Below are 22,588 nucleotides of genomic sequence, written 5' to 3' on the forward strand. Positions count from 1 at the left end.
AGGCGGGAGCTTCCCCACTCTTGACGCCGTGCACAAGGCTGTGCTGGAGTATTGCACGTCTGTTGGCTACGCTATTGTCATCGGCAGGTCCAAAAAGACGGTGCCGGGATTGAAGAAGGTGCTATTCGTCTGTGACCGCGCAGGGAAGCCCCCAAAACGCGTCAGCCCCGAGATGCGGAAGCGAAAAACGTCCTCCCGCAAGTGTGACTGTCAATTTGGTTTCTTCGCCATAGAGCAGCGGACCCAATGGACCGTTCGTTACCGCCCGGATCCAGCTCACCTCCAGCACAACCATGGCCCGAGTGAGAGCCCACTTCTGCACCCTGCAGCTCGCAAACTTGACAGCAAGATGGTTGCCGCCGTCAAACAACTCAAGGAAAGCGGTATGTTGTACATGTAAATTACCAGCTATGTTTCTTGGACATTCGCTAATACGCCGTAGGTGTGGGTGTCAGTGCAACATTGGAGATACTGCAGACAGAGAACCCACACGTACCGCTCCTGCCGCGGGACATATACAACGCGAGAGCAGCCATCAACCGCAACCCTCAGAAGATCACTGCTGCTTTGGCCGACGACCGGCCAGCCATCTACAGCAAGCCACATCCCAGCGCTGAGGAACGCATCAGGGCCGACCTGCGGCGTGAGCTCGCCAAGGCCAAAGAGGAGTTCGAGAAAGTGAAAGAGGACAACGAAAAGAAGATCAGCGAGCTGGAGGACAAACTCCGCGAGAAGGACAAGATCATCAAGAAGTACGAGATGTTTGTTGACCTGTGCAATGAGCGCGTGATGATCCAGCGGGAGAAACTCAAGGACATCGATGACAATGGTAATGCCAGCAGGCCTTGATCAGGAGAATAAGAGGGAGTTGAAGAAAAGGTGACCACAACCAGAAAGGGAACAGACTACGAGTATCACGGTTTCACGCATTGATAATGGATTCAGCCAGGCATAAGATGGGGGTGGGCATTATGGTTCTGGGTCTGGTTGTTTCTTGGATCTGGGGTCAGTGGCGTTGACTTGATTTGTACCGAGAGAATGGTGGGCAAAAAGGCAAGATATCATCGGCAGGCAGGCCGTGGGAATGAAGGCCAGTCAACCAACTCATGGCGTTATCTGCATACCGTCCAAGTCCGTGTCTTGGCCCCGCGGGCATGAATTCGAGGCCCAACCGCGCGCACGAAGTCAAAGTAGACTCAGACTGCGCCGGTCCTGTCGCATTAAAATGACCGACAACATGACACCGGCGCGGTGGAAGCGTCTGGCGGCCGAAAAGCTTGACGAGCTCCGGAGGGTGTGTGAATTTGTCTGCCATGTGAATGTGAGAACTGTTGGTAGGTGGCACACATGTACACCCTGCCGGCTGGCCGGTCGACGTACTGTACAAAGGTAGACTAGGTAAAGTAGACCACCTAGGTACTGCTCGGCGTGCATGAATGCCGGCAGGCGTCGAGACCAATCAAATCCAGGTACCCGCTCTCCCGCATGCTCCCAGTCGCGACAGGGGTCCTCCAACGGGCAGCGCGTGGCTCGAAGCTGCCCGAGTTTTGGAAGTCAACACTGGTGCCAGTTCTGGTGGTGGTTCAGTTCATGCTGGAATTTGATACTCCAGGGCTTTAATGACCGTCCGCCATCAAACCACCTCCCTGCCAGCGCAACATCCATTTTCCCCCATCGCCCGCTTTCGCTCATGAGACCAGGGCATTTGTTACAGCAACGAGATACCCCTTCAAGCTGCTTTGATTTCTTGCTTCTTTCGTCCTCGCCATTACCTGCTTGCCCTTGCCCGGCTCGGTGACCCCTTAATCGACCTGTATCCCGGCACCTCAGGCTTATAGATCATCGCCTGCGAACGTCGGAGAGACATGACCACGATATTCTAAGCGGTCAAACCCTCCCACCACGACAACGCCCACCATGGACGCGGCCGTGTCACCACAGCCCCCGGGCACGCCTGTGAATGGCAACGGTGCCAACGGCATCAACGGTGTCAATCCAGGCGCCCCTCTCGTTGCCATGGATCCCGCCCGCGTCGTCGAGCATCTGGCACATCTGCTTGAGGCCGCCCTTGGCGCATCGCGCGACGAGCTCGAAGCTACTGGCAGCCTCCTGTCAAAAGCACGATACAACGACACATTACAACGATGTACCCGCTTCGCCAACGACGCAGTCGTGTCTTTGTACATACAAAAAGACCTCCCCGCCACCCCTCAACTAGAAAATGGCGACGTGGATTCGAGTATGGCGCCTGCCCCCTCCGTCCTCCCAACTCCGTTCGATGGCACACATGCTAACTGTGATTCCTCAGAACCATCACAACACACATACACTATCGCATCCGACTTGTTCTCAGCAGCAACCACCGTTGCGTTCCTGGTCCTCCTGAAGCGCCCTCAGCCCCTCGATCCATCCGCGCCCCTCGCCTCACAGCTTCAAGTGCTGAATCTTCCCGGCCCAGCTTACCTTGCAGCCACCGCTGGCGAGCAAGGCCCGGCAGCCTCGCCCTTCGAATATCTACAGCTCTTCCTGCACAACGGTCTGGCGCCATACTTCGATGCAAGCACCAAGAGCCAGCAGATGATCGGCGGCGTCCGCGGCAGAGCTGATGTCGACGCCAAGACTGGTATACCTGTGACGAAGAAGAGGTGGACTGAGCTGGAGCTGAGCTTGTCACATTTGCAGCAGAATGTCGAGATCCCAGAGGTTCTCCTGCCGTTCCATCCAACGGTGCAGAACGCCCTCGATGATGCGGCATCTCGCCAGATCAAGCCCTCACTCGATATGATACCGCCCGCCCTCCTCCAGGACAGCACCTTCCTGAACCAGTTGCAGACGAATGTGAACAACTGGATCAAATCTATCCAGGCAATCACCAAGATGAACCGTGACCCAACCACCGGAACGGCCAACCAGGAGATCAATTTTTGGCTGTCCATGGAGGCAGCACTTGGTGGCATCGAGACTCAGCTGGGAAGCGATGGTGTCCGTTTGACTCTGGAGATCTTGAAGCACGCGAAGCGTTTCCAGGCAACTGTCAGTTTCGGAGCAGACACGGGGCTGAAAGAAGCCATGGATACAGTCCAAAAGTACAACCAGCTGATGCGCGACTTTCCCTTGGACGAGCTCCTCTCGGCAACCTCGCTGCCCAAGGTACGGGATGCTATTGACCAGATATTCACCCACCTGAACAAGAAACTCCGCATCTGCCCATACCCCATTCGACGGGCCTTACCTTTGGTCGAGGCCTTCTCAGCGGACCTGGATGAGGTTCTGCACCGCCTTCTTCCAGGAACGGAGTTGGTCGATCTTGATTATCAGGAGTTCAGCAACGTCATGCGCCTGACGGACAACGTCTTCAAGGCTTGGGACGATAATAGAAAGGCTTTCACAGATGTCGCTCGTGATGTCACCAGGCGGAGGAACGAGAAGTTCATCCCTATCAAGATCAACCCCAAACACGTCGAGCTTCAGTCTCGACTGAAATATGTCAGCAACTTCCGCGACAATCACGAGCAATTGCAGAAGACGATTGTCAACGTTCTTGGTCCCAAAGCGACTGTGACTGAACTGGTTGACGGCGCAAACGCGGAAGGCGTCGTCGTTGAAGAGATGGGCGACGTCGATGCGGTCGAGGAGGTCAAGCAAGCCTGGGAAGCTCTTAGGAACGTGGACCTACTTGATGTTTCAACAGAAGGGACTCAGCGATGGGTCAAGGCCGAAGAGACTTACAACGAACGGACATCTCGCGTTGAGAACTCCATCATCGCTCGGCTGCGGGACCGTCTTGCCACAGCCAAGAATGCGAACGAAATGTTCCGCGTGTTCTCCAAATTCAACGCGCTTTTTGTGCGGCCGAAGATCCGAGGCGCTATCGCAGAGTACCAAACCCAGCTCATTGACAATGTTAAGCTGGCCATCAACTCCCTTCATGAGCGCTTCAAGCAGCAATACGGACATTCTGAGGCGCACGCCATGGCACAGTTGCATGACCTGCCACCCGTCTCTGGGGCTATCATTTGGGCTCGTCAAATCGAGCGCCAACTCGACGGATATATGAAGAAAGTCGAGGACGTCCTCGGTTCCGAATGGGCGCTTCACACCGAAGGTCAGAAGCTTAAGAACGACAGCGAGCTGTTCCGAAAGAAGCTGAACACCCGGCCGATATACGAGGCTTGGCTTCATGATGTGCAGAGAAAAACATCACCATCTCGGGGCTCATCTTCACCATCAGCAAGATCCGGGCTGCTGGAAACGTCCTGGAGCTTCAGATCAACTTCGACGGGCAAGTCATTGCCTTGTTCAAAGAGGTCCGAAACCTCATGTGGCTTAATTACAGTGTACCTCACGCCATCAACAGCGTCTCGAAAGAGGCCAAGAGAGTCTATCCTTTTGCCGTGAGCCTCATGGAGAGCGTCAGGACTTATGCGCAGACCGATCGCCAGATCGCGGACATGCCGGACGTCTCCGTACTGCTTGGCGGTCTTCGGAACGAAGTCCAGGAGCTTGTCCGCAAGGGCATGCCGCTCAGATGGGAGTCCTTCAACAACATGTATGAGTTACATTTCAGAGCGGACTCATCAAAGGGCGAAAGCAAGCACGTCACTTTCGTCAAAGAATTCTCTGTGGCGGTGTCACAGCTCCAGTTCAAGACCATGACATTGGCCTCCATCAACGCAACCATCCAGAAGGCTCTTGCTGAGCTTAGTTCTTGCCCGTACGAAGCATCGGAATTTGATTCACGGCTCAAAATCATCCAAGACGCAGTGGACCAGTTGAACCTGGAGCAATACGTGAATTTGGGCTACTGGGTCGACGGCATGAACTCCCATATCAAGGAGGTCCTGCTGATCCGCCTTCAACGCGCAATGTCGGCTTGGATTGAGGCCTTTGAGGATGACCATTTCGAGGGTGACGATTCGCGTCGGAGGGGACACGGAGATGGTGCTGTAAACGCCAAATCTGACAAGCCAACCATGAGACAGCTGATACATGAAATCACGATGCGGAACCAGGTCATCTATCTCGACCCTCCCTTGGAATACGCACGTGCTAGCTGGTTCCTCCAGCTTCAAGACTGGCTTGGCGTCGTCTGCAACCTGAAGAAGATCAAGGCCACTCGCTACCAAATGAGCCTAAGTCTCAACACGACGGCTCAAGATGAGCCTCGGTTTAACGACCTCCCCGCTGAGTGCACCGAGATGCTCATTCGTGTCCATGGCTCCGTTGACAAGAAGCTTCAGGAGATTGGGGCATACGTCGACAAGTGGCTGCAGTTCCAGTCCTTATGGGACTTGCAGTCTGATCAAGTCTACGAAATACTTGGTGACCAGCTCTCGCGATGGCTGCAGCTCCTGCAGGAGCTCCGCAAAACGCGATCGACATTTGACACATCAGAGGTCAGCCGCTCATTCGGCCATGTCACCATCGATTACGACCAGGTACAAACCAAGGTCAATGCCAAGTATGATCAATGGCAGCATGATATCCTGCTCAAGTTTGCTAGTCGTCTTGGAAACCGCATGCGGGAGGTCCATGCTGAGATCGAGAAAGCCCGGCGAGATTTGGAAAGCCATAGTCTGGAAGCATCGTCCACGGCGCAAGCCGTACAGTTCATCACCATTGTGCAGAGTTGCAAACGGCAGGTCAAGCTTTGGGCACCAGAGGTTGAGATCTTCCGCCAAGGCGAATCCACCCTTGTGAGGCAGCGGTACCAGTTCCCCAATGACTGGCTTCATGCGGAACAGGTAGACGGCATGTGGGACGCACTGAACGAGCTTCTAGCGCGCAAATCGAAGATTGTCCAGGATCAGACGGACGCCTTGCGAGCAAAGATCACCGCCGAGGACAAGGTCGTCGCCGATAAAATCACCGAGGTGGCACAGCAGTGGAATGAGGAGAAGCCAGTGTCTGGCACTATACCTCCTGACGAGGCCAATGCCACTCTGAGCTCTTTCGAGATCAGGATCACTCAGCTTCAGGAAGAATTCGCCATGGTCTCCAAGGCCAAGGAAGCCCTCGACCTTCCTGCGTCCGCAGATTCGTCTCTTGGTGTGATATTGGAAGAGGTTCAAGACTTCAAATCTGTCTGGGCTTCACTTTCCCTGATATGGAAGAGTCTGAACGAGCTTCGCGAGATGCTATGGACTAGCGTTCAGCCGAGAAAGATCAGATCATCGATTGATAGCCTCATCAAGATGACGAAGGAGATGCCCAGCAGGATGCGGCAGTACGCCGCGTTTGAGCACATCCAGAACATTCTTCGGCAGTACCTGAAAGTCAACTCTCTGCTAGGGGACCTCAAGTCAGAGGCGGTACGGGACCGACACTGGACTAAGATCTGGAAGCAGATCAAGCCTGGCAAGCGATATTCTCCCGTCTCCATGACATTAGGAGATGTTTGGGACCTCAACCTCGTGGCGACCGAAGTCATCATCAAGGACGTGATTGCTCAAGCCCAGGGCGAGATGGCCCTTGAAGAGTTCCTCCGGCAGGTGAAGGAGGACTGGACGAATTACCATCTCGAACTCGTCAACTACCAGAATAAGTGCCGTCTCATTCGAGGTTGGGATGAGCTGTTCGCAAAGTGCAGCGAGAACCTAAACTCGCTACAGGCAATGAAGCACTCTCCGTACTACAAAGAATTTGAGGAGGAGGCCTCGACCTGGGAGGATAGGCTCAATCGCGTGCACGTCCTCTTCGACGTCTGGATCGATGTTCAACGCCAATGGGTCTACCTCGAGGGTGTTTTTACTGGCAACGCGGATATCAAGCACCTGCTTCCAATTGAGTCTTCGAGGTTCCAGAACATCAACAGCGAGTTCTCGGCGGTTATGAAGAAGGTCTACAAGCAGCCTACTGTCCTTGACGTCCTTAACATACCGAATGTACAAAAATCTCTGGAGCGTTTGGCGGAGCTGCTCAACAAGATCCAGAAAGCGCTCGGCGAGTATCTCGAGAAGGAGCGTGTCTCATTCCCTCGATTCTATTTCGTCGGTGACGAAGATCTGCTGGAAATGATCGGCAATAGCAACGACACTTTGCGAATTGCTAAGCACTTCAAAAAGATGTTTGCTGGTCTCTCTGGTCTCGTCATGGACGAGGAGGGTGTTATTTCCGGCTTTACCTCCAAGGAGGGCGAGATCGTGCGACTCAAGAAGGAAATCTCGGTAATCAAGACTCCGAAGATCAACGACTGGCTCGCGCTCCTGGAAAGCGGGATGAAAGCAACGCTTGCCGAGTTACTGGCTGAGGCTGTCGAACAATACACGCCCATTTTCTCCAGCGAGAAGATCGAGCAATCTGCCCTGAGCGATTTCATGTCAGCTTATCCAAGTCAGATTGTGGTCTTGGCAACTCAGGTTGTTTGGACCACTGCCATTGACCAGGCCCTCAATGATGGCGGCAAAGACCTCCAAGCTTTGTTCGAGCGGGAGGTCCAGGTGCTCCGCCTTCTCGCTGACACGGTCTTGGGTGACCTGGAGGTACTGATGAGGAAGAAGTGCGAGCAGCTCATCACCGAATGCGTTCATCAGCGAGATGTCATTGAGAAGCTTGTGAAGCTCAATGCAACGACTCCAACACACTACATGTGGCTCCTCCAGATGCGTTATGTCTACACTCCTCAGGGCGAATTCCTAGACCGCCTCCACATCAAGATGGCGAACGCAAAGCTCAACTACGGCTTCGAGTATCTCGGTGTCCCTGACAGGCTTGTTCGAACGCCTCTCACTGACAGGTGCTTCCTCACTCTCACACAAGGACTGTGCCAGCGTCTGGGAGGGTCTCCTTATGGCCCTGCCGGTACCGGCAAGACAGAGTCTGTCAAGGCGCTTGGCGTTGAGCTCGGCAGATTCACTCTGGTCTTCTGCTGTGATGACACTTTCGACTTCCAGGCCATGGGTCGTATTTTCCTCGGTATTTGCCAGGTCGGAGCTTGGGGCTGTTTCGACGAGTTCAACCGTCTCGAAGAGCGTATTCTGTCTGCAGTCTCCCAACAGATCCAGAACATTCAACTCGGTCTCAAACAGGGCGCTGAGGATGACAAAGCTCAGATTGAGCTTGTAGGTCGCCAACTTCACGTCAATGAGGACACGGGCATCTTCATCACGATGAACCCCGGCTATGCTGGTCGGTCCAATCTGCCAGACAACCTCAAGAAGCTCTTCCGCAGTGTGGCCATGTCGAAGCCTGACAAGGAGCTTATCGCCGAAGTCATGCTGTACTCCCAAGGCTTCAACCAGGCTAAGCAACTGTCAAAGCACACAGTACCTTTCTTCGACGAATGCTCAGCCAAGCTTTCGAAACAAGCGCATTACGACTTCGGCCTGCGTGCTTTGAAGAGCGTCCTAGTAAGCTCTGGTGGACTGAAACGTGCCCGACTCATCGAGAGCGGGGGCGACCTGGGCGCAGAGGAAGTAGTTGAGCCGGAGATCATTGTCCAAAGCATCCGCGAGACCATTGCGCCCAAGCTGATCAAGTCTGATGTCGACATTATGATGGATATCGAAGAGGTCTGCTTCCCCGGCGTCAAGTACGTCCCGGCCAACCTGCAAAGTTTGGAGGAGGCAATCCGCCGCTTGGCAGACGAAAGGCAACTCGTTGTCAACGAAACCTGGATGACGAAGATTCTTCAGCTGTATCAAATCCAGAAGATCCATCATGGTGTCATGATGGTCGGAAATTCAGGATCAGGAAAGTCGGCTGCCTGGAGGTTGCTTCTTGACGCACTTCAGCAAGTCGAGAGTGTGGAGGGCGTCTCCCACGTCATCGACTCAAAAGTCATGTCCAAGGAGGCACTGTACGGAAACCTCGACTCCACCACCCGAGAATGGACAGATGGTCTGTTCACAAGCATTCTTCGGAAAATCGTGGACAACCTTCGTGGCGAGGACACCAAGCGCCACTGGATTGTCTTTGATGGCGATGTCGATCCCGAGTGGGTTGAAAACTTGAACAGTGTGCTCGATGACAATAAGCTGCTCACCCTTCCCAATGGCGAGCGTCTCAACTTGCCGCCTAATGTCCGCATAATGTTCGAGGTGGAGACCCTGAAGTACGCCACGCTCGCAACAGTCAGTAGATGCGGTATGGTCTGGTTCAGCGAAGACACTGTCACGCCTAGCATGATGGTGACCAACTACCTCGAGACACTTCGCACGGTTGCCTTCGAAGATCTAGACGAAGACGCGGTAGCCACCGGACAGAGCTCTGCGAAGGCCCTAGCCGTGCAAACGCACGCTGCTGATCTCCTCCGCTCGCATCTCGAGTCTGAGGGCTTTATCCTGGCCGCTTTGCAGCAAGCAGAGAACTACAACCACATCATGGAGTTCACAGTGGCCAGAGTGCTCAACACCCTGTTTTCTCTGCTGAACAAGGCTGTCCGCGACATCATCGAGTACAACTCCCAGCATGTTGACTTCGCTCTGGATCCCGAGCAGGTGGAAGGTTTCATTGCCAAGAAGCTCCTGCTTGCTCTGGTCTGGGCTCTAACCGGCGACTGTCCATTAAATGATCGCAAGGCATTCGGCGACAGCCTATGCGGTCTTGCAGATTTCGGGTCACCTCCATTGGATGGGTCCAGCGCCCTGATTGATTTCGATGTCTCTCTCCCACAAGCCGAATGGACACCTTGGCAGAACCAGGTACCGACGATCGAAGTCAACACACACTCTATCACTCAGACCGATGTGGTCATTCCGACTCTGGACACTGTCCGGCACGAAGATGTCCTGTACTCATGGTTGGCTGAACACAAGCCTCTTCTCCTGTGCGGACCGCCAGGCTCTGGTAAGACGATGACGCTATTCAGTGCGTTGCGCAAGCTGCCAAATATGGAAGTCGTTGGCCTCAACTTCTCGAGTGCTACTACACCCGACCTCCTGATCAAGACGTTCGAGCAATACTGCGAGTATAAGAAGACACTGAATGGAGTGACGCTGTCTCCAACTCAAATTGGGCGTTGGCTCGTCATATTCTGTGACGAGATCAATTTGCCAGCTCCGGATAGATACGGCACGCAGAGAGCCATATCCTTCATTCGTCAGCTAGTCGAGCACAACGGCTTCTGGAGAACTTCCGACAAGTCATGGGTGACCCTCGACAGGATCCAGTTCGTCGGCGCTTGCAACCCACCTACAGATGCCGGACGTACGCCTATGGCCGCTCGTTTCCTGCGACATGCTCCTCTGATCATGGTTGACTACCCAGGCGAGCAATCCCTCCACCAGATCTACGGAACATTCAACTCTGCCGTGCTCAAGATCATCCCCTCACTACGCGGCTATGCAGAGGCGCTTACTCAGTCCATGGTCCGGTTCTTCCTCGACTCCCAGCAACGTTTCACGACTAAGATCCAGCCCCATTACGTGTACAGTCCGCGTGAATTGACTCGCTGGGTTCGTGGTGTGTATGAGGCAATCCGACCTCTCGAGACTTTGTCCGTTGAGGGCTTGGTACGGATATGGGCGCACGAGGCTTTGCGTCTCTTCCAAGATCGACTTGTTGCTGAAGAAGAGCGCAAGTGGACCGACGACGCTGTACGCAGAATTGCGATGGACTTCTTCCCGACTATCGATGAACAGCAGGCACTAGGTGGCCCCATCCTCTACTCCAACTGGCTCTCAAAGAACTATGTGCCGGTCGACCGGGAACAACTTCGTGACTTCGTCAAGGCTCGCCTCAAGACCTTCTGCGAGGAGGAGGTTGATGTGCCACTCATCTTGTTCAACGATGTTCTGGAGCACGTCCTTCGCATTGATCGTGTTTTCCGGCAGCCCCAAGGTCATCTCATTCTCATTGGCGTCAGCGGTTCGGGAAAGACAACCCTATCTCGCTTCGTCGCATGGATGAATGGTCTAAAGGTCTACCAAATCAAGGTGCACGGCAAGTACTCAGCCGAGGACTTCGACGAGGACCTGAGGGAAGTCTTGCGGCGTTGCGGCTGCAAGGGCGAGAAAATGTGCTTCATCATGGACGAATCTAACGTGCTCGACTCTGGGTTCCTTGAGAGAATGAACACGTTGCTCGCCAATGCTGAGGTCCCTGGCCTCTTCGAAGGTGACGACTTCGCAGCCTTGATGACGGCCTGCAAGGAAGGTGCACAACGGCAGGGATTACTCCTTGATTCCCAGGAGGAGCTGTACAAGTGGTTCACCTCGCAAATCGTCAAGAACTTGCACGTCGTCTTCACGATGAACCCGCCAGAGGATGGCCTCTCTTCCAAGGCTGCCACCAGTCCAGCCTTGTTCAACCGTTGTGTTCTCAACTGGTTCGGCGATTGGTCTGATCAAGCCCTGTTCCAGGTCGCTCACGAGTTGACGCACTCTGTGGATCTTGACCGCTCCAACTTCCAAGCACCCGACACGATTCCCATCGCATACCGTGGCCTCAGCCTGCCTCCTTCACACAGAGAATCAGTTGTCAACTCTATGGTCTACATTCACTACTCCCTTCAGCGCTTCAATGTGAAATTGCTGAAGCAGCAGGGCAAGGTCACCTTTTTGACACCGCGTCACTTCTTGGATTTCGTGGCGCAGTATGTCAAGCTGTACAATGAAAAGCGCGAGGATCTTGAAGAACAACAGCGCCATCTCAACGTCGGTCTTGAGAAGCTGAGGGACACTGTAGACAAGGTCAGAGACCTCCGCGAGAGTCTTGCTGAGAAGAAGGCCCAGCTGGAGCAGAAAGATATCGAGGCAAATGAGAAGCTGCAACGCATGGTTGCCGACCAAAGGGAGGCTGAACAGCGCAAGAACACGTCTCTAGAAGTCCAGGCCGCGCTCGAGAAGCAAGAAGCCGAGGTCGCAACGAGGAAGAAGGTTGTGCTGGAAGATCTGGCGAAGGCAGAGCCTGCAGTCGAGGAAGCCAAAGCCAGTGTCAGCAACATCAAGCGTCAGCATCTGACTGAAGTCCGGTCCATGAACACGCCGCCGCAGGGCGTCAAGCTTGCACTGGATTCCGTCTGCACACTTATCGGTCACAAGGTCAATGATTGGAAAGCTGTTCAGGCCGTTGTGCGACGAGACGACTTTATTGCAAGCATCATCAACTTCAACAATGAGAAGCAGATGACCAGGAACCTTCGGGTGAAGATGAGAAACGAATTCTTATCCAACCCCGAATTCACATTTGAGAGGGTCAACCGCGCCAGTAAGGCTTGTGGTCCTCTAGTCCAGTGGGTGGAGGCTCAAGTCAACTTTGCCGAGATCCTCGACAGAGTTGGTCCACTGAGGGCGGAGGTCGAGCAGCTGGAGGAGCAGGCTTTGCAGACCAAGGCTGAAGCCAAAGCGATCGAGAACAACATCGCCCACCTGGAGCAGAGCATCGCCACTTACAAGACCGAGTATGCGGCGCTGATTAGCGAGACACAGGCTATCAAATCAGAGATGTCCAGGGTGCAGTTCAAGGTCGACCGAAGCGTCAAGCTGCTCGACAGCCTTTCTTCTGAGCGTGTCCGTTGGGAAGAGGGCAGCAAGTCCTTCGAGACACAGATCAGCACATTGGTGGGAGACGTGCTTGTCGCCGCTGCGTTCCTTGCCTACAGTGGTCTATACGACCAGACGTTCCGCAAGTCCATGATGGAGGACTGGCTGCACCAGCTGCACCTGTCTGGTATTCAGTTCAAGCCGCACAACCCCATGACTGAATACTTGTCCACCGCCGATGAGCGTCTCGGATGGCATGAAAACAGCTTGCCCGTGGATGACTTGTGCACTGAGAACGCCATCGTCCTGAAGCGCTTCAATAGGTACCCGTTGATTATCGATCCTTCGGGCAGAGTCAATGAGTTCCTGCAAAAGGAGTGCAAGGACCGTCGCTTGACCGTCACCAGTTTCTTGGATGACTCCTTCACCAAGCAGCTTGAGAGCTCGCTCCGTTTCGGCAACCCAATTCTCATCCAGGATGCGGAGCATCTCGACCCCATCCTCAACCACGTGCTCAACAAAGAGTACCAGAAGACAGGAGGTCGTGTACTTATACAGCTCGGAAAGCAGCAGATCGATTTCTCACCGGCCTTCAAGCTCTACCTTTCCACGAGGGACCCATCTGCGACATTTGCACCGGACATCTGCAGTCGAACCACGTTTGTCAACTTCACCGTCACACAGAGCAGTCTCCAGACTCAGTCGCTTAACGATGCGCTGAAGTCCGAGCGGCCAGATGTCGATGAGAGGCGATCGAACCTCATCAAGCTACAGGGCGAGTTCAAGGTCCACTTGCGACAGCTTGAGAAGCGCCTGCTGCAAGCACTAAACGAATCCCGCGGCAACATCCTGGATGACGATAATGTCATTGAAACGTTGGAGACCCTCAAGACTGAAGCGGCGGAGATTTCAGCCAAGATGAGCAACACTGAAGGCGTCATGGCTGAGGTCGAGCAGATCACGCTTGAGTACGATGTCATTGCCAAGTCTTGCAGTGCTGTATACGCTGTCCTTGAACAGCTTCACTACCTTAACCACTTCTATCAGTTCTCCTTGCAGTACTTCCTCGACATCTTCCACGGCGTGCTCCATGGCAATCCAAACCTGGCAAAGGAGACCAATCACAAAGTCCGTCGTGACATTATCGTCAGGGATTTGTTCATCGCCGCATTCAAGAGGACTGCTCTTGGTCTACTCCAGAAAGACCGCATTACTCTTGCCATGCTCCTCGCCCAAGCGTCCCCATACAAGATGGACGGCAGTCTCATTGACAACATCCTGGACGACAAGATTGAGGGCAAGGATGTCTCCACTGTGGCGGAGGCTAAGGAAGAGGCATTCGCACGAGCCAGGAAGCTGCCAAGTCTGAAGGAGAGACTCGACCAGGTCCCCTCAAGCGACTGGGACCAGTTCTTCTCCCAGGAGCTTGCTGAGAATTTCGTTCCAAAGGTCTGGGACGACAGCACAGATGACAACGACAAGGCTCTCATATCCCTGCTCCTGGTGAAGCTTTTCCGTCTTGACCGCTTTGTTCCTGCGGCAGAGCGCTTCGTGGCCTTGGTGTTCGGACCCGAACTGTTCGATATTGTGGAAGATCTCAAGGCTACCGTGACCCAGGTACCCGCCACACGACCGATTGCCTTGGTCTCTAGCCCTGGCTTCGATGCCAGTTACAAAGTTGACAGCCTGGTGGAGAGAACACGTGTTAGATGCACGAATATCGCTATGGGTTCCAACGAAGGTGTTGCGAGCGCCGACAAAGCAATCACTAACGCGGCTCAAATGGGATCTTGGGTACTGGTCAAGAATGTCCATCTCGCACCAACTTGGCTGCAGAGCCTCGAGAAACGCATGGAGTCACTCAACCCCAACCCGGAGTTCAGGCTCTTCCTATCCATGGAGGCGAGCCCCAAGATCCCCGTCAACCTGCTCCGTGCCTCTCGTGTGCTCATGTACGAGCAACCTGCTGGTGTCAGGGCCAACATGAAAGATTCGATGTCTTCGCTTTCCGCACGACCCTCGAAGAGCCCTGTTGAGCGGCAGAGGCTCTACCTGCTGCTTTCCTTCCTGCATGCCGTTGTTCAAGAGCGCTTGCGTTATGCGCCTAGTCTTGGTTGGAAGGGTTTCTGGGAGTTCAATGACAGCGATGTGAGTAATTTGTCTTCCAACTGAGTTGTGGCTCGAACTGACAGATTTTAGTATGAATGCTCGGCCTTTGTGATCGATACGTGGGTCGAAACAGTCGCCCAAAACCGGACAAACATTGCACCTCAGAATATCCCCTGGGAAATGATTCGGTACCTCGTCACAGAAACCTACGGCGGCAAAATCGACGACGAGGGCGACTACAAGCTCCTCACGGAGCTCGTCCACTCCTTCCTAACACCCGCAGCCTACGATATTGGCCACAAGCTGGTTGACGGCGGTGACAAGGAGGGCAACCTAGAGGTGCCGTCGGGCACGTCTATGCAGGACTTTATGGGATGGATCCACAAGCTTCCCGAGCGCGAGCCGCCCACGTATCTGGGCTTGCCGGCCAATGCGGAGAAGCTGTTGCTCGTCGGGCTCGGGCAGAGCATGATCCAGAACTTGAGGAAGGTGACGGACCTGCTGGACGAGGGTGAGCAATTGGTGACTGAAGCAGCGCAGGCTGCGTAATAGGGTAGTGGCGGACACAATGTCCGACTGGGAGAGTGCGTGCTCGCACACAGGGAGAGAGCAGGTGGGAGGTGGTCGCGTCTTGTTTTCTTGGGATCATCACAGCATTTTGGTCTCTTTTTCTAGGGTCTACTCATCTATCTGGGCGTCTGGCGGAAGAGAAGCTGGGAACTTGGTTGCTGCCTTCGTCACAGACAGATACCCCTTTACCGAGAGATGGCTTCTTTTGTGTCATGTTTGTATTTAGACTTTGTGGAGAAATTCAGTTGAATATTTCTCATTGCTTGATACTAGGAGTGCAGGCAACCCAACCTCGCCATAGCTCATCTGAACGAACTGCTCCGTCCGGGCAAAGGGCAAACAGGTCGGCGATTCCCGTGGGGATCAAGGGCCGAGTGATCCGGGAGCCCCAGCCTTGCCGATCGGCTGTGGTGGGTATGGGTACGCTGGTACCACAGTAGTTTCAACGGGCTTGCGTGTTGTGGCGCCCACAGTCAGTTTTGCGTGCGACCCATCTTGGAGCAGGTGGTGGAGCCAGCCATGCGGGGTCCTCAGCCTTCGGAGCCCGCTTAGAGAAGGAAAGAAAAATGCGTCCACAAAGAGATCTTGAGCCGATGGGCCGGGACTTGGGCCATGAGCTGTTTCTGCCCCCATCTGCCCATGGGGGCCGCTGTCCAGATCCATTTCATGGTTGGTTGGCTGGGATGATATCCTGGTGAAGCCTGGGTGATCACGTTGAGGGATCGTCGCGGTTGTGGCGCGTACGTCAAGAGCTCTGGTGGGTCTAGCCCTGCTGCCACGACATTCAACTGCGGGGCAGGTACCGTGTACATCCCGCATAGAAGCTTCGGTGAAGGGAAAAAGTCCTGTTCTCTCTCACAGACGAGGGGCCTGCTCGGCCGTTCGGCAGCGTGCAAAAGTCCAACAACACTTGTATCAATGTAACGCCCGGCGACCACAGCTGGCATCTGCAGGAAAGCTGTTTGTCACGAACAAGAAGCTGGGCGGCAAGAGGACTGTAGCAGTACTTGTTGAGCCACACCTGCAGGGCATGGCAGGGCAGTCAGCCTAACGGCATTCCGAGCAAGTGACGCAACAATGAAGCTGCTGGCGTGTTTCGAGCCACCATTGCTGCCTCTCTGCGTTTTGTTCCGTGGCATACGCAGGGATCTCGTTTGCTTGACCAAGGGCTGCAGTCGAACAGTCGGCCGATCAATCAATTGGATGCGACGCGCAGGTTTGCAACACAGGTACAGTACCCAGTGGAAAGTGGCACCCGGACAGATACCCGGTCAACACGCCCACCCACTCTTGGTCCCTCTTGTGACGAACTTCTCACCTTAAAGACTTGGCCTACCTCTTTTTTTTTTTTTTTTTTTTCCTTCCCTTCCTCCAGTGTCGATCCCAGCCGTGTCACACGCTCTTCCTTCATGTAAGGTCTGTAACAGCTGTGCGACCCACGCCTGATCCTTTCACTCCTGCGCCACCTGCAGCTTCCAGATCTTATAAGAGATCTGCCCGCTCATCGTAAACCGCACCCTGGACTTCTGTTTGGACAAGCTCGCTTTACTCCTCCAGCTCTGCCAGAGGAAGGTATCCGTGTCTCCAATCAGTTCAGCCTCCCGCCACATAGTAATCAGTCCGTACATTGCGCGCCATGGACCGAGTCAAACAGGGTATGTTGCCGCCCATCTCCATCTATTCAGCAAACCTGTGGTGAGGTGACACACCCTGACCTGGCTTTCATGTAGCAAATCCTTTCGCGAAGAGGGAGTCCCATCCCCCTGCGGCCGTCCTCACCTACAAGGTCCTGACAATCCTGACATGGCTGCTCTCGGTCATCGCCTCGGTGTACTACTCGGTTAGGGTCCCCCGCCGACGATATCAAGCACGGCAGGACCATCGAGGGCCAGAACTACCTGCACTGGTCCGGCTTCACGCTCAACTTTGTGATCATATATGTCTACTTGTGAGCTCCAGACCCATCAGATCCCTTCAAATATTCACAGGTGGCTGACGCGAGACGGCACCAACCAGCATTATCATGTTCCTCTCCCAGCTCGGCTACGTGTGGCACTTCTTCTCGAGCGACGACGAGAAGGTGAACCCGGCCTCCGCCGTCGGCTCCCACTTCATCACGAACAACCTGCTGCACTTCGCCTTCGTCATGCTCTTCGTCCGCAGCCACTTCGTCTGGGCCGAGCTCATCCTGATCATCAACTTCTTCAACCTGAGCTCGCTGGCCTTCCGCCACCACTCGTATGCCCGGTTGATCCACACCTCCGTCGTTGCTGGGCCGTTGGCTTGGACCTTTGTCGCCATCTGTAAGTCACGTCTTCACATGTAGAGTTGGCTTTCTATCACCCCTTGAAACGGTTCTGGAAGCTGTGTTTGGGAGTGTCTTGTGAGGCATTACCTTTTGTAGCCCTCCCTGCAGCTTGTAGGACATCTCAAGAGCGATATTTCCAGGCACCTCCTTGGCTTATCAAAACGTGATTTCTAACTGAGGAGTTCTTGGACAGACTGGAACGGCGCGATCATGGTCCCGCACCAGGGCAGCCTGGTTGCGCGGATCTTCGCCAACATCTTTGTCTGGTCCATCTTGGTCTACGGCCTGTTCTTTCTTGTCGCCTACAAGGTAAGTCTTTACGGCAGGAGACCTCGAGGCCGAGTTCGCATATTAACAAACCAACCAGGACTACACAATCGGCTTCTGGCTCAGCGTCCTGTCTGCGTCTTTGGGTGTTGCTCAGTTCCAACGCCAGTTTGTCGCATTCCAGTGGATCTTTGCCTTCGTCATCATGGCCGTGCTGTTCAGCTTGTCGGCAGTCGTGGGCTCCGCTGTGTGGTCGGGCCGCGAGCTCAACTTCGGCAAGAACAAGACGGTGACCCCTGACGCAGAGCGCGCTCCCCTCCTGGCGGATGATAACCAAGCAGCCTAAGCCGAAGCCGAAGCCGAGTTATTTGCGACGCCGAGATTCGCGAGCGCCACATTCGTTTTGGACCTGTGAGAGCCTCGACTGTAGGCAAAGGGGATGATGGTCTCGGTCGGGAACGGCCGTGTCGGCCGACATTGGATGAGCTGGTTTGCAGTCGTACCCTTGGGATTACCAGCCTGGCGTGCCTGGGGCGTTTGTTATTCACCAGATGGTAGCCATCTGGGCGGTCGAGGATATTATTGAACAGCCCACCGCGAGAATGAAGTGTTTGGAGGTAGGCATTTGACCTTCTTTTATTGGAGTTGGGAAAAGAAGCATGTCCGCTGTGATGATTCCACTTTGTGTTTGAATAGTTTCGAAAATGTGATTGTGGTCTAGGAATGAGATATATTGCGTGATGAAACCTTTATTTTCCGACACGAGAGCGAAAAGGAAGCGCTGCAATATTGGAGCTTCTCATGTTCTTCTGCTCATTTCCACCGTGGTCTGCATCTAGATCATGGTTCTTGGGGAAGAGTGCTTACATAATCCGATACCGCCCCTGATCTCGCCTGGTGCAACATCGTCAGGCGGCATGAGCCTTGCCTCTTTCATGACAGCGCATGCAACCTCAGTAGAAGGCTCGAAGCCCAAGCGCCAATGTCAGGACAGAGGATCCTGAGAAGGTTCCCCTTTGCCCTGAACCTCGGCACCGACATATGTAATGTGAATCGGATCCGCGGAATCTTGGAATCCTCCAGAGGTGTGCGCTTTGTCCAGAGGATTCTCAATGAGGATGAGAGAGGACATCCGAAGATACAATGCATCCTCAACAACGGGACCCCTCTGAGCATTAACCAGTCAGCCAAGAGTCCTGCTCCGATGATAAATCACCACGCCGAAGTTGCGGCGGCCTATGAAAAGAAGCCCAGTCCGTCGAAGCCCGCACCAAATCTCGACAAAATGCAACTCGCCGCCACGTTCATGGCTGGAAGGTATGAATGCCCTAGCCCAAGTGAACAACGCTTGGAAGGGAATCCCGTATCTCCAAGGGAGTATGTTTTAATTTACTGATATTGGGATCACCAGGTTTGCCGCAAAGGAGGCTGTCATCAAAGCCCACCCGCAAAAGAATCTGACCTGGCATGGTATCACCATATCACACCAGGCCTCGACACACGCAGACAGGAAGGGCGCCCCAGCGGCTATTATCAAGGGCACTGATGAGGACTATGAGGCCCTCATCAGCATTAGCCATGATGGGGACTACGCAACCGCCGTATGCCTCGGTGCCCAACACGCGAGCCAGGCGGAGGACTGACCAAGGCGCGAGGTGGACGATACTTCGTCCACCAAAAACCACCAGACGGGCCGGGTGCGAGCAAATCTCCGACCTCCCGCATCGCGAGGAGGAACGGCTGATGCCTACTGGGGCTCGGCAATGCCCATGCAGCAACGCGCGCGGAGGCCTCTCACGTTGCACAGCATCGAAGCAGCAGGCCTGGCTCATTTTTCGGTAGCACAGGGGTAAGCCAGTCCATGTGCGGTCACGTTGCAAGGCAGGGCACCGCGTGTCTGCAAAAGCAAGAAACAACATCAAAGCCGCAACCTCGTGCAACCTGTGGACTGCCGACCGAGACTGGAGCTACAAGGGGCCACCATGGACGAGGCTGCCTGCCCGACGGGCCTGAGGGATTCTGGTCATCCTGAGCTGAGACAAGATGAGGAAAAACGAAGAGGATTATTCTCGGCAGATTGCAGGAAAACTCGGCGCGAGGTCTGGCGGGCTGAGTGCGCAAGCAAGGCGATGCTGGTTCAGATGGACGGGAGCTGACAATGGCATGGCGGACTTGATAAATAACCACCCTTCAGCTTCACCTGTTCCAATCAACATGGGATGACAGCGATCTCCTCCTCATTTGCACGCCTCGGCCGACGAGGCCCCCACGAACCTCGACATTCTTTCTTCGCCGTCTCTCTTTAATGACCCCACAGACCCAACGTCGCAGTGCTTTGTATTAGAACCATTTGAAGAGGCAATTGATCGTCAAGTTGACAAGTCCCAGCCATTGGCTTCCAACGACACGACACGACTTAGCGGTCGGCCAAAGCGCACCCTGTTGCTGCGACGATGCTACCTCGACTGTGGGCACTGGTTGTCGCACTAGCCTCATCTTTCCAGCTGTCCAGCTGTTTGCACATTCCACCCAATGCCATCAAGCAGTCCCTTCGCTGTCACTACGACTACATTGTCGTTGGTGGTGGTGCCTCAGGCTTGGTCGTAGCAAACCGACTCAGCGAAGATCCAAATGGTGAGCCTGACCCCTGGCAGACTTTGCTTGCCGCGGCCTAGCTGACCATTCTTTCGCACAGTAACGGTATTAGTGCTCGAGGCTGGAACATTGTTAGTCAAGTGACCTGCTGAGGCCTCTTTTCACTACTGAGACTGACTACGATCGCAGAGACACTGGAGGGGCGAAGGTGACGATCCCAGCGGAGATAGGCGACACGCTCTGGACCGATTACGACTGGAAGCTTCGGACCGTTCCACAAGAGTTCCTGAACAACAGGAATGTCGCACTCAACCAAGGCAAAGTCGTCGGCGGAGGCACCATTCTTAATGGGATGGTGTGGACCCGGGGCTCGGCCAGGGACTACGACGCCTGGGGAGATCTCAACGACGTCGAGGGCCGGGAAAATAAGTACAACTGGCGGTGGGAAGACCTTCTGCCCTACTTCCAAAAGGTACGACCGGGAATGAAAAGCTTCAAATCGGGTATGGCTGACACATGTGGCCTTTACAGAGCGAGAACTTCTCTGCGGATGTCGATGCCGCGGTCGAGTCAAAATTCAACATCCGGCCCAACGCGGACATTCACGGAGACGAGGGGCCTTTGTCTGTTGCATATCCTCGTTTCTTCTACGATCAGTCTGGTATGAGACCTACGCAGCCATGGCTACACGCCATCAAAAGTCGGTGAACGGAGCTGATGAATCCTAGCCAACTTCCTGGGTGGTATGGCAGAGATGGGTTTGCCCATCTTGTCTGAGCCCAATGAGGGAACCTGTGTCGGAGCTATGATCAACCCATCCAGCATGAGCGCACAGAACCAGTCGCGGTGTGACAGTCGCACAGCATACCTCGATCCTGTGATAGACCGTCCCAATCTTCATGTCGCGACGGAGCAGATGGTCACACAGATCCTCCTGGAGGAGATAGACAACCCAGGCGCTGGTGACGGCGAATCTGCGTTTGGTCGGCTACAGAAGGCAGTCGGAGTTGAGGTATGTCCGAGAAAGCTGTTTCCACCAAACATTCCCTGACATTTGTTCACAGTTCTCGCACTCAAGATCCAGTCCTATTGCAAATGTTACGTGCTCGAGGGAGGTTATCATGGCAGCTGGTGCCATCTTTTCCCCCACGACTCTGCAAGTATCTGGTATAGGTCCTGCAGATGTACTCAAGTCTCTGGACATCCCAGTACGAGTCGACCTACCTGGAGTGGGCGCGAACTTGCAAGACCATGGGATGTTACATCCTGTGTATTCATGTATGTGGAAAACGACATCCAAAGCAGACTTCACCGTCCTCTTTGATTTCCAAATCGACTTACCCATGTGCAGGAAACACTGTCTCCGATGACTAGCTAACATAACATCACAGACACTAATACCTCCTTGATCACCGCCAAGTCCATCGAGGCCAACAATGATTCCCGGGCTGCCGCCCTGAATGAGTACGAAACATACCGCACAGGGCCGTTGACCGCGCCGTTGATCAGCACAATCGCATTCCCAGCCATGCGCCACTTTGCAGACGACTGGGTCGAGCTCATCGACGCCGCCGACCGGCGCGGCATCGACCAGACACTGCCACCAGGCACCCCCGCCTCTGTCCGGGCAGGATACCTAGCCCAGCGCAAATATCAGATCCCCCTGCTGCGCAACCCGACCGAGGGCGCCGTCGAGATCCTGGCCGACTCGGTCGGGACGCTGTCCGTGGCGATGCAGCGGCCCCTGTCCCGCGGCACCGTCCGCCCGGCGTCGCGCGACATCTTCGACGCCCCGCCTCTCGTCGACCCGCGCTACTGCTCCGAGCCGTTCGACTGCCTCGTCCTTGCGCGGGCGCTGCTGTTCAACTGCGCGCTGGTCCGCACCGCCGCCATGGCGGAGCTGCAGCCCGTCGCGCAGGAGCCCTACTTCTGCCCGGACGACCTGTCCTTCTCCTCCGGCGGCGCCGCCAACAACAACAACAAGACCGCCGCCGAGCAGAGGAACGTCACGGACGCCAGGATGCTGGAGCTGGCGAGGCGGTTCCTGGCCACCGAGTTCCACCCCTCGGGCTCCACGGCGATGCTGCCCCTGGACCTGGGCGGGGTGGTCGACACCGGGCTGAGGGTGTACGGGACCGAGGGCTTGCGGGTCGTCGACGCCGGCGTGATGCCGATGGTGCTCGGGGCGCACCTCCAGGCTGCCGTCTACGCGATAGCCGAGAGGGCTGCTGATGTTATTTCTGGACGGGGTGTGGATGGTGATGTGGAACTTGATTGTGCTGGACCATGTCGGCCCCAAAGGTGAAGGCGAGCTCTG

General features: G+C 54.8%; 4 protein-coding genes across 4 annotated transcripts; all 4 read left to right on the forward strand.

The window, feature by feature from the left end:
* Nucleotides 1-1,917: 1,917 nt before the first annotated feature.
* INS49_000349 (uncharacterized protein) lies at nucleotides 1,918-15,080 on the forward strand (the record flags this gene model as incomplete). The annotated part of the gene is made up of 5 exons (XM_043161187.1): nucleotides 1,918-2,239; nucleotides 2,309-4,105; nucleotides 4,192-4,946; nucleotides 5,013-14,570; nucleotides 14,697-15,080. 5 exons carry the CDS (start codon nucleotides 1,918-1,920, stop codon nucleotides 15,078-15,080), a joined length of 12,816 nt encoding a protein of 4,271 aa, XP_043029693.1.
* A 2,044-nt stretch (nucleotides 15,081-17,124) lies between these two features.
* INS49_000350 (uncharacterized protein) lies at nucleotides 17,125-18,022 on the forward strand (the record flags this gene model as incomplete). Its single annotated transcript, XM_043161188.1, has 3 exons — nucleotides 17,125-17,404; nucleotides 17,603-17,718; nucleotides 17,777-18,022. 3 exons carry the CDS (start codon nucleotides 17,125-17,127, stop codon nucleotides 18,020-18,022), a joined length of 642 nt encoding a protein of 213 aa, XP_043029694.1.
* Nucleotides 18,023-18,658: 636 nt separating this feature from the next.
* Nucleotides 18,659-19,319, forward strand: INS49_000351 (uncharacterized protein; the record flags this gene model as incomplete). The annotated part of the gene is made up of 2 exons (XM_043161189.1): nucleotides 18,659-18,993; nucleotides 19,088-19,319. 2 exons carry the CDS (start codon nucleotides 18,659-18,661, stop codon nucleotides 19,317-19,319), a joined length of 567 nt encoding a protein of 188 aa, XP_043029695.1.
* An 810-nt stretch (nucleotides 19,320-20,129) lies between these two features.
* On the forward strand, nucleotides 20,130-22,576 carry INS49_000352 (uncharacterized protein; the record flags this gene model as incomplete). Its single annotated transcript, XM_043161190.1, has 7 exons — nucleotides 20,130-20,310; nucleotides 20,372-20,402; nucleotides 20,461-20,743; nucleotides 20,803-20,932; nucleotides 21,135-21,283; nucleotides 21,336-21,549; nucleotides 21,663-22,576. 7 exons carry the CDS (start codon nucleotides 20,130-20,132, stop codon nucleotides 22,574-22,576), a joined length of 1,902 nt encoding a protein of 633 aa, XP_043029696.1.
* Nucleotides 22,577-22,588: the final 12 nt, after the last annotated feature.

This window comes from Diaporthe citri (assembly GCF_014595645.1).
Source record: "Diaporthe citri strain NFHF-8-4 chromosome Unknown scaffold_1, whole genome shotgun sequence".
Classification (NCBI taxonomy): domain Eukaryota; kingdom Fungi; phylum Ascomycota; class Sordariomycetes; order Diaporthales; family Diaporthaceae; genus Diaporthe; species Diaporthe citri.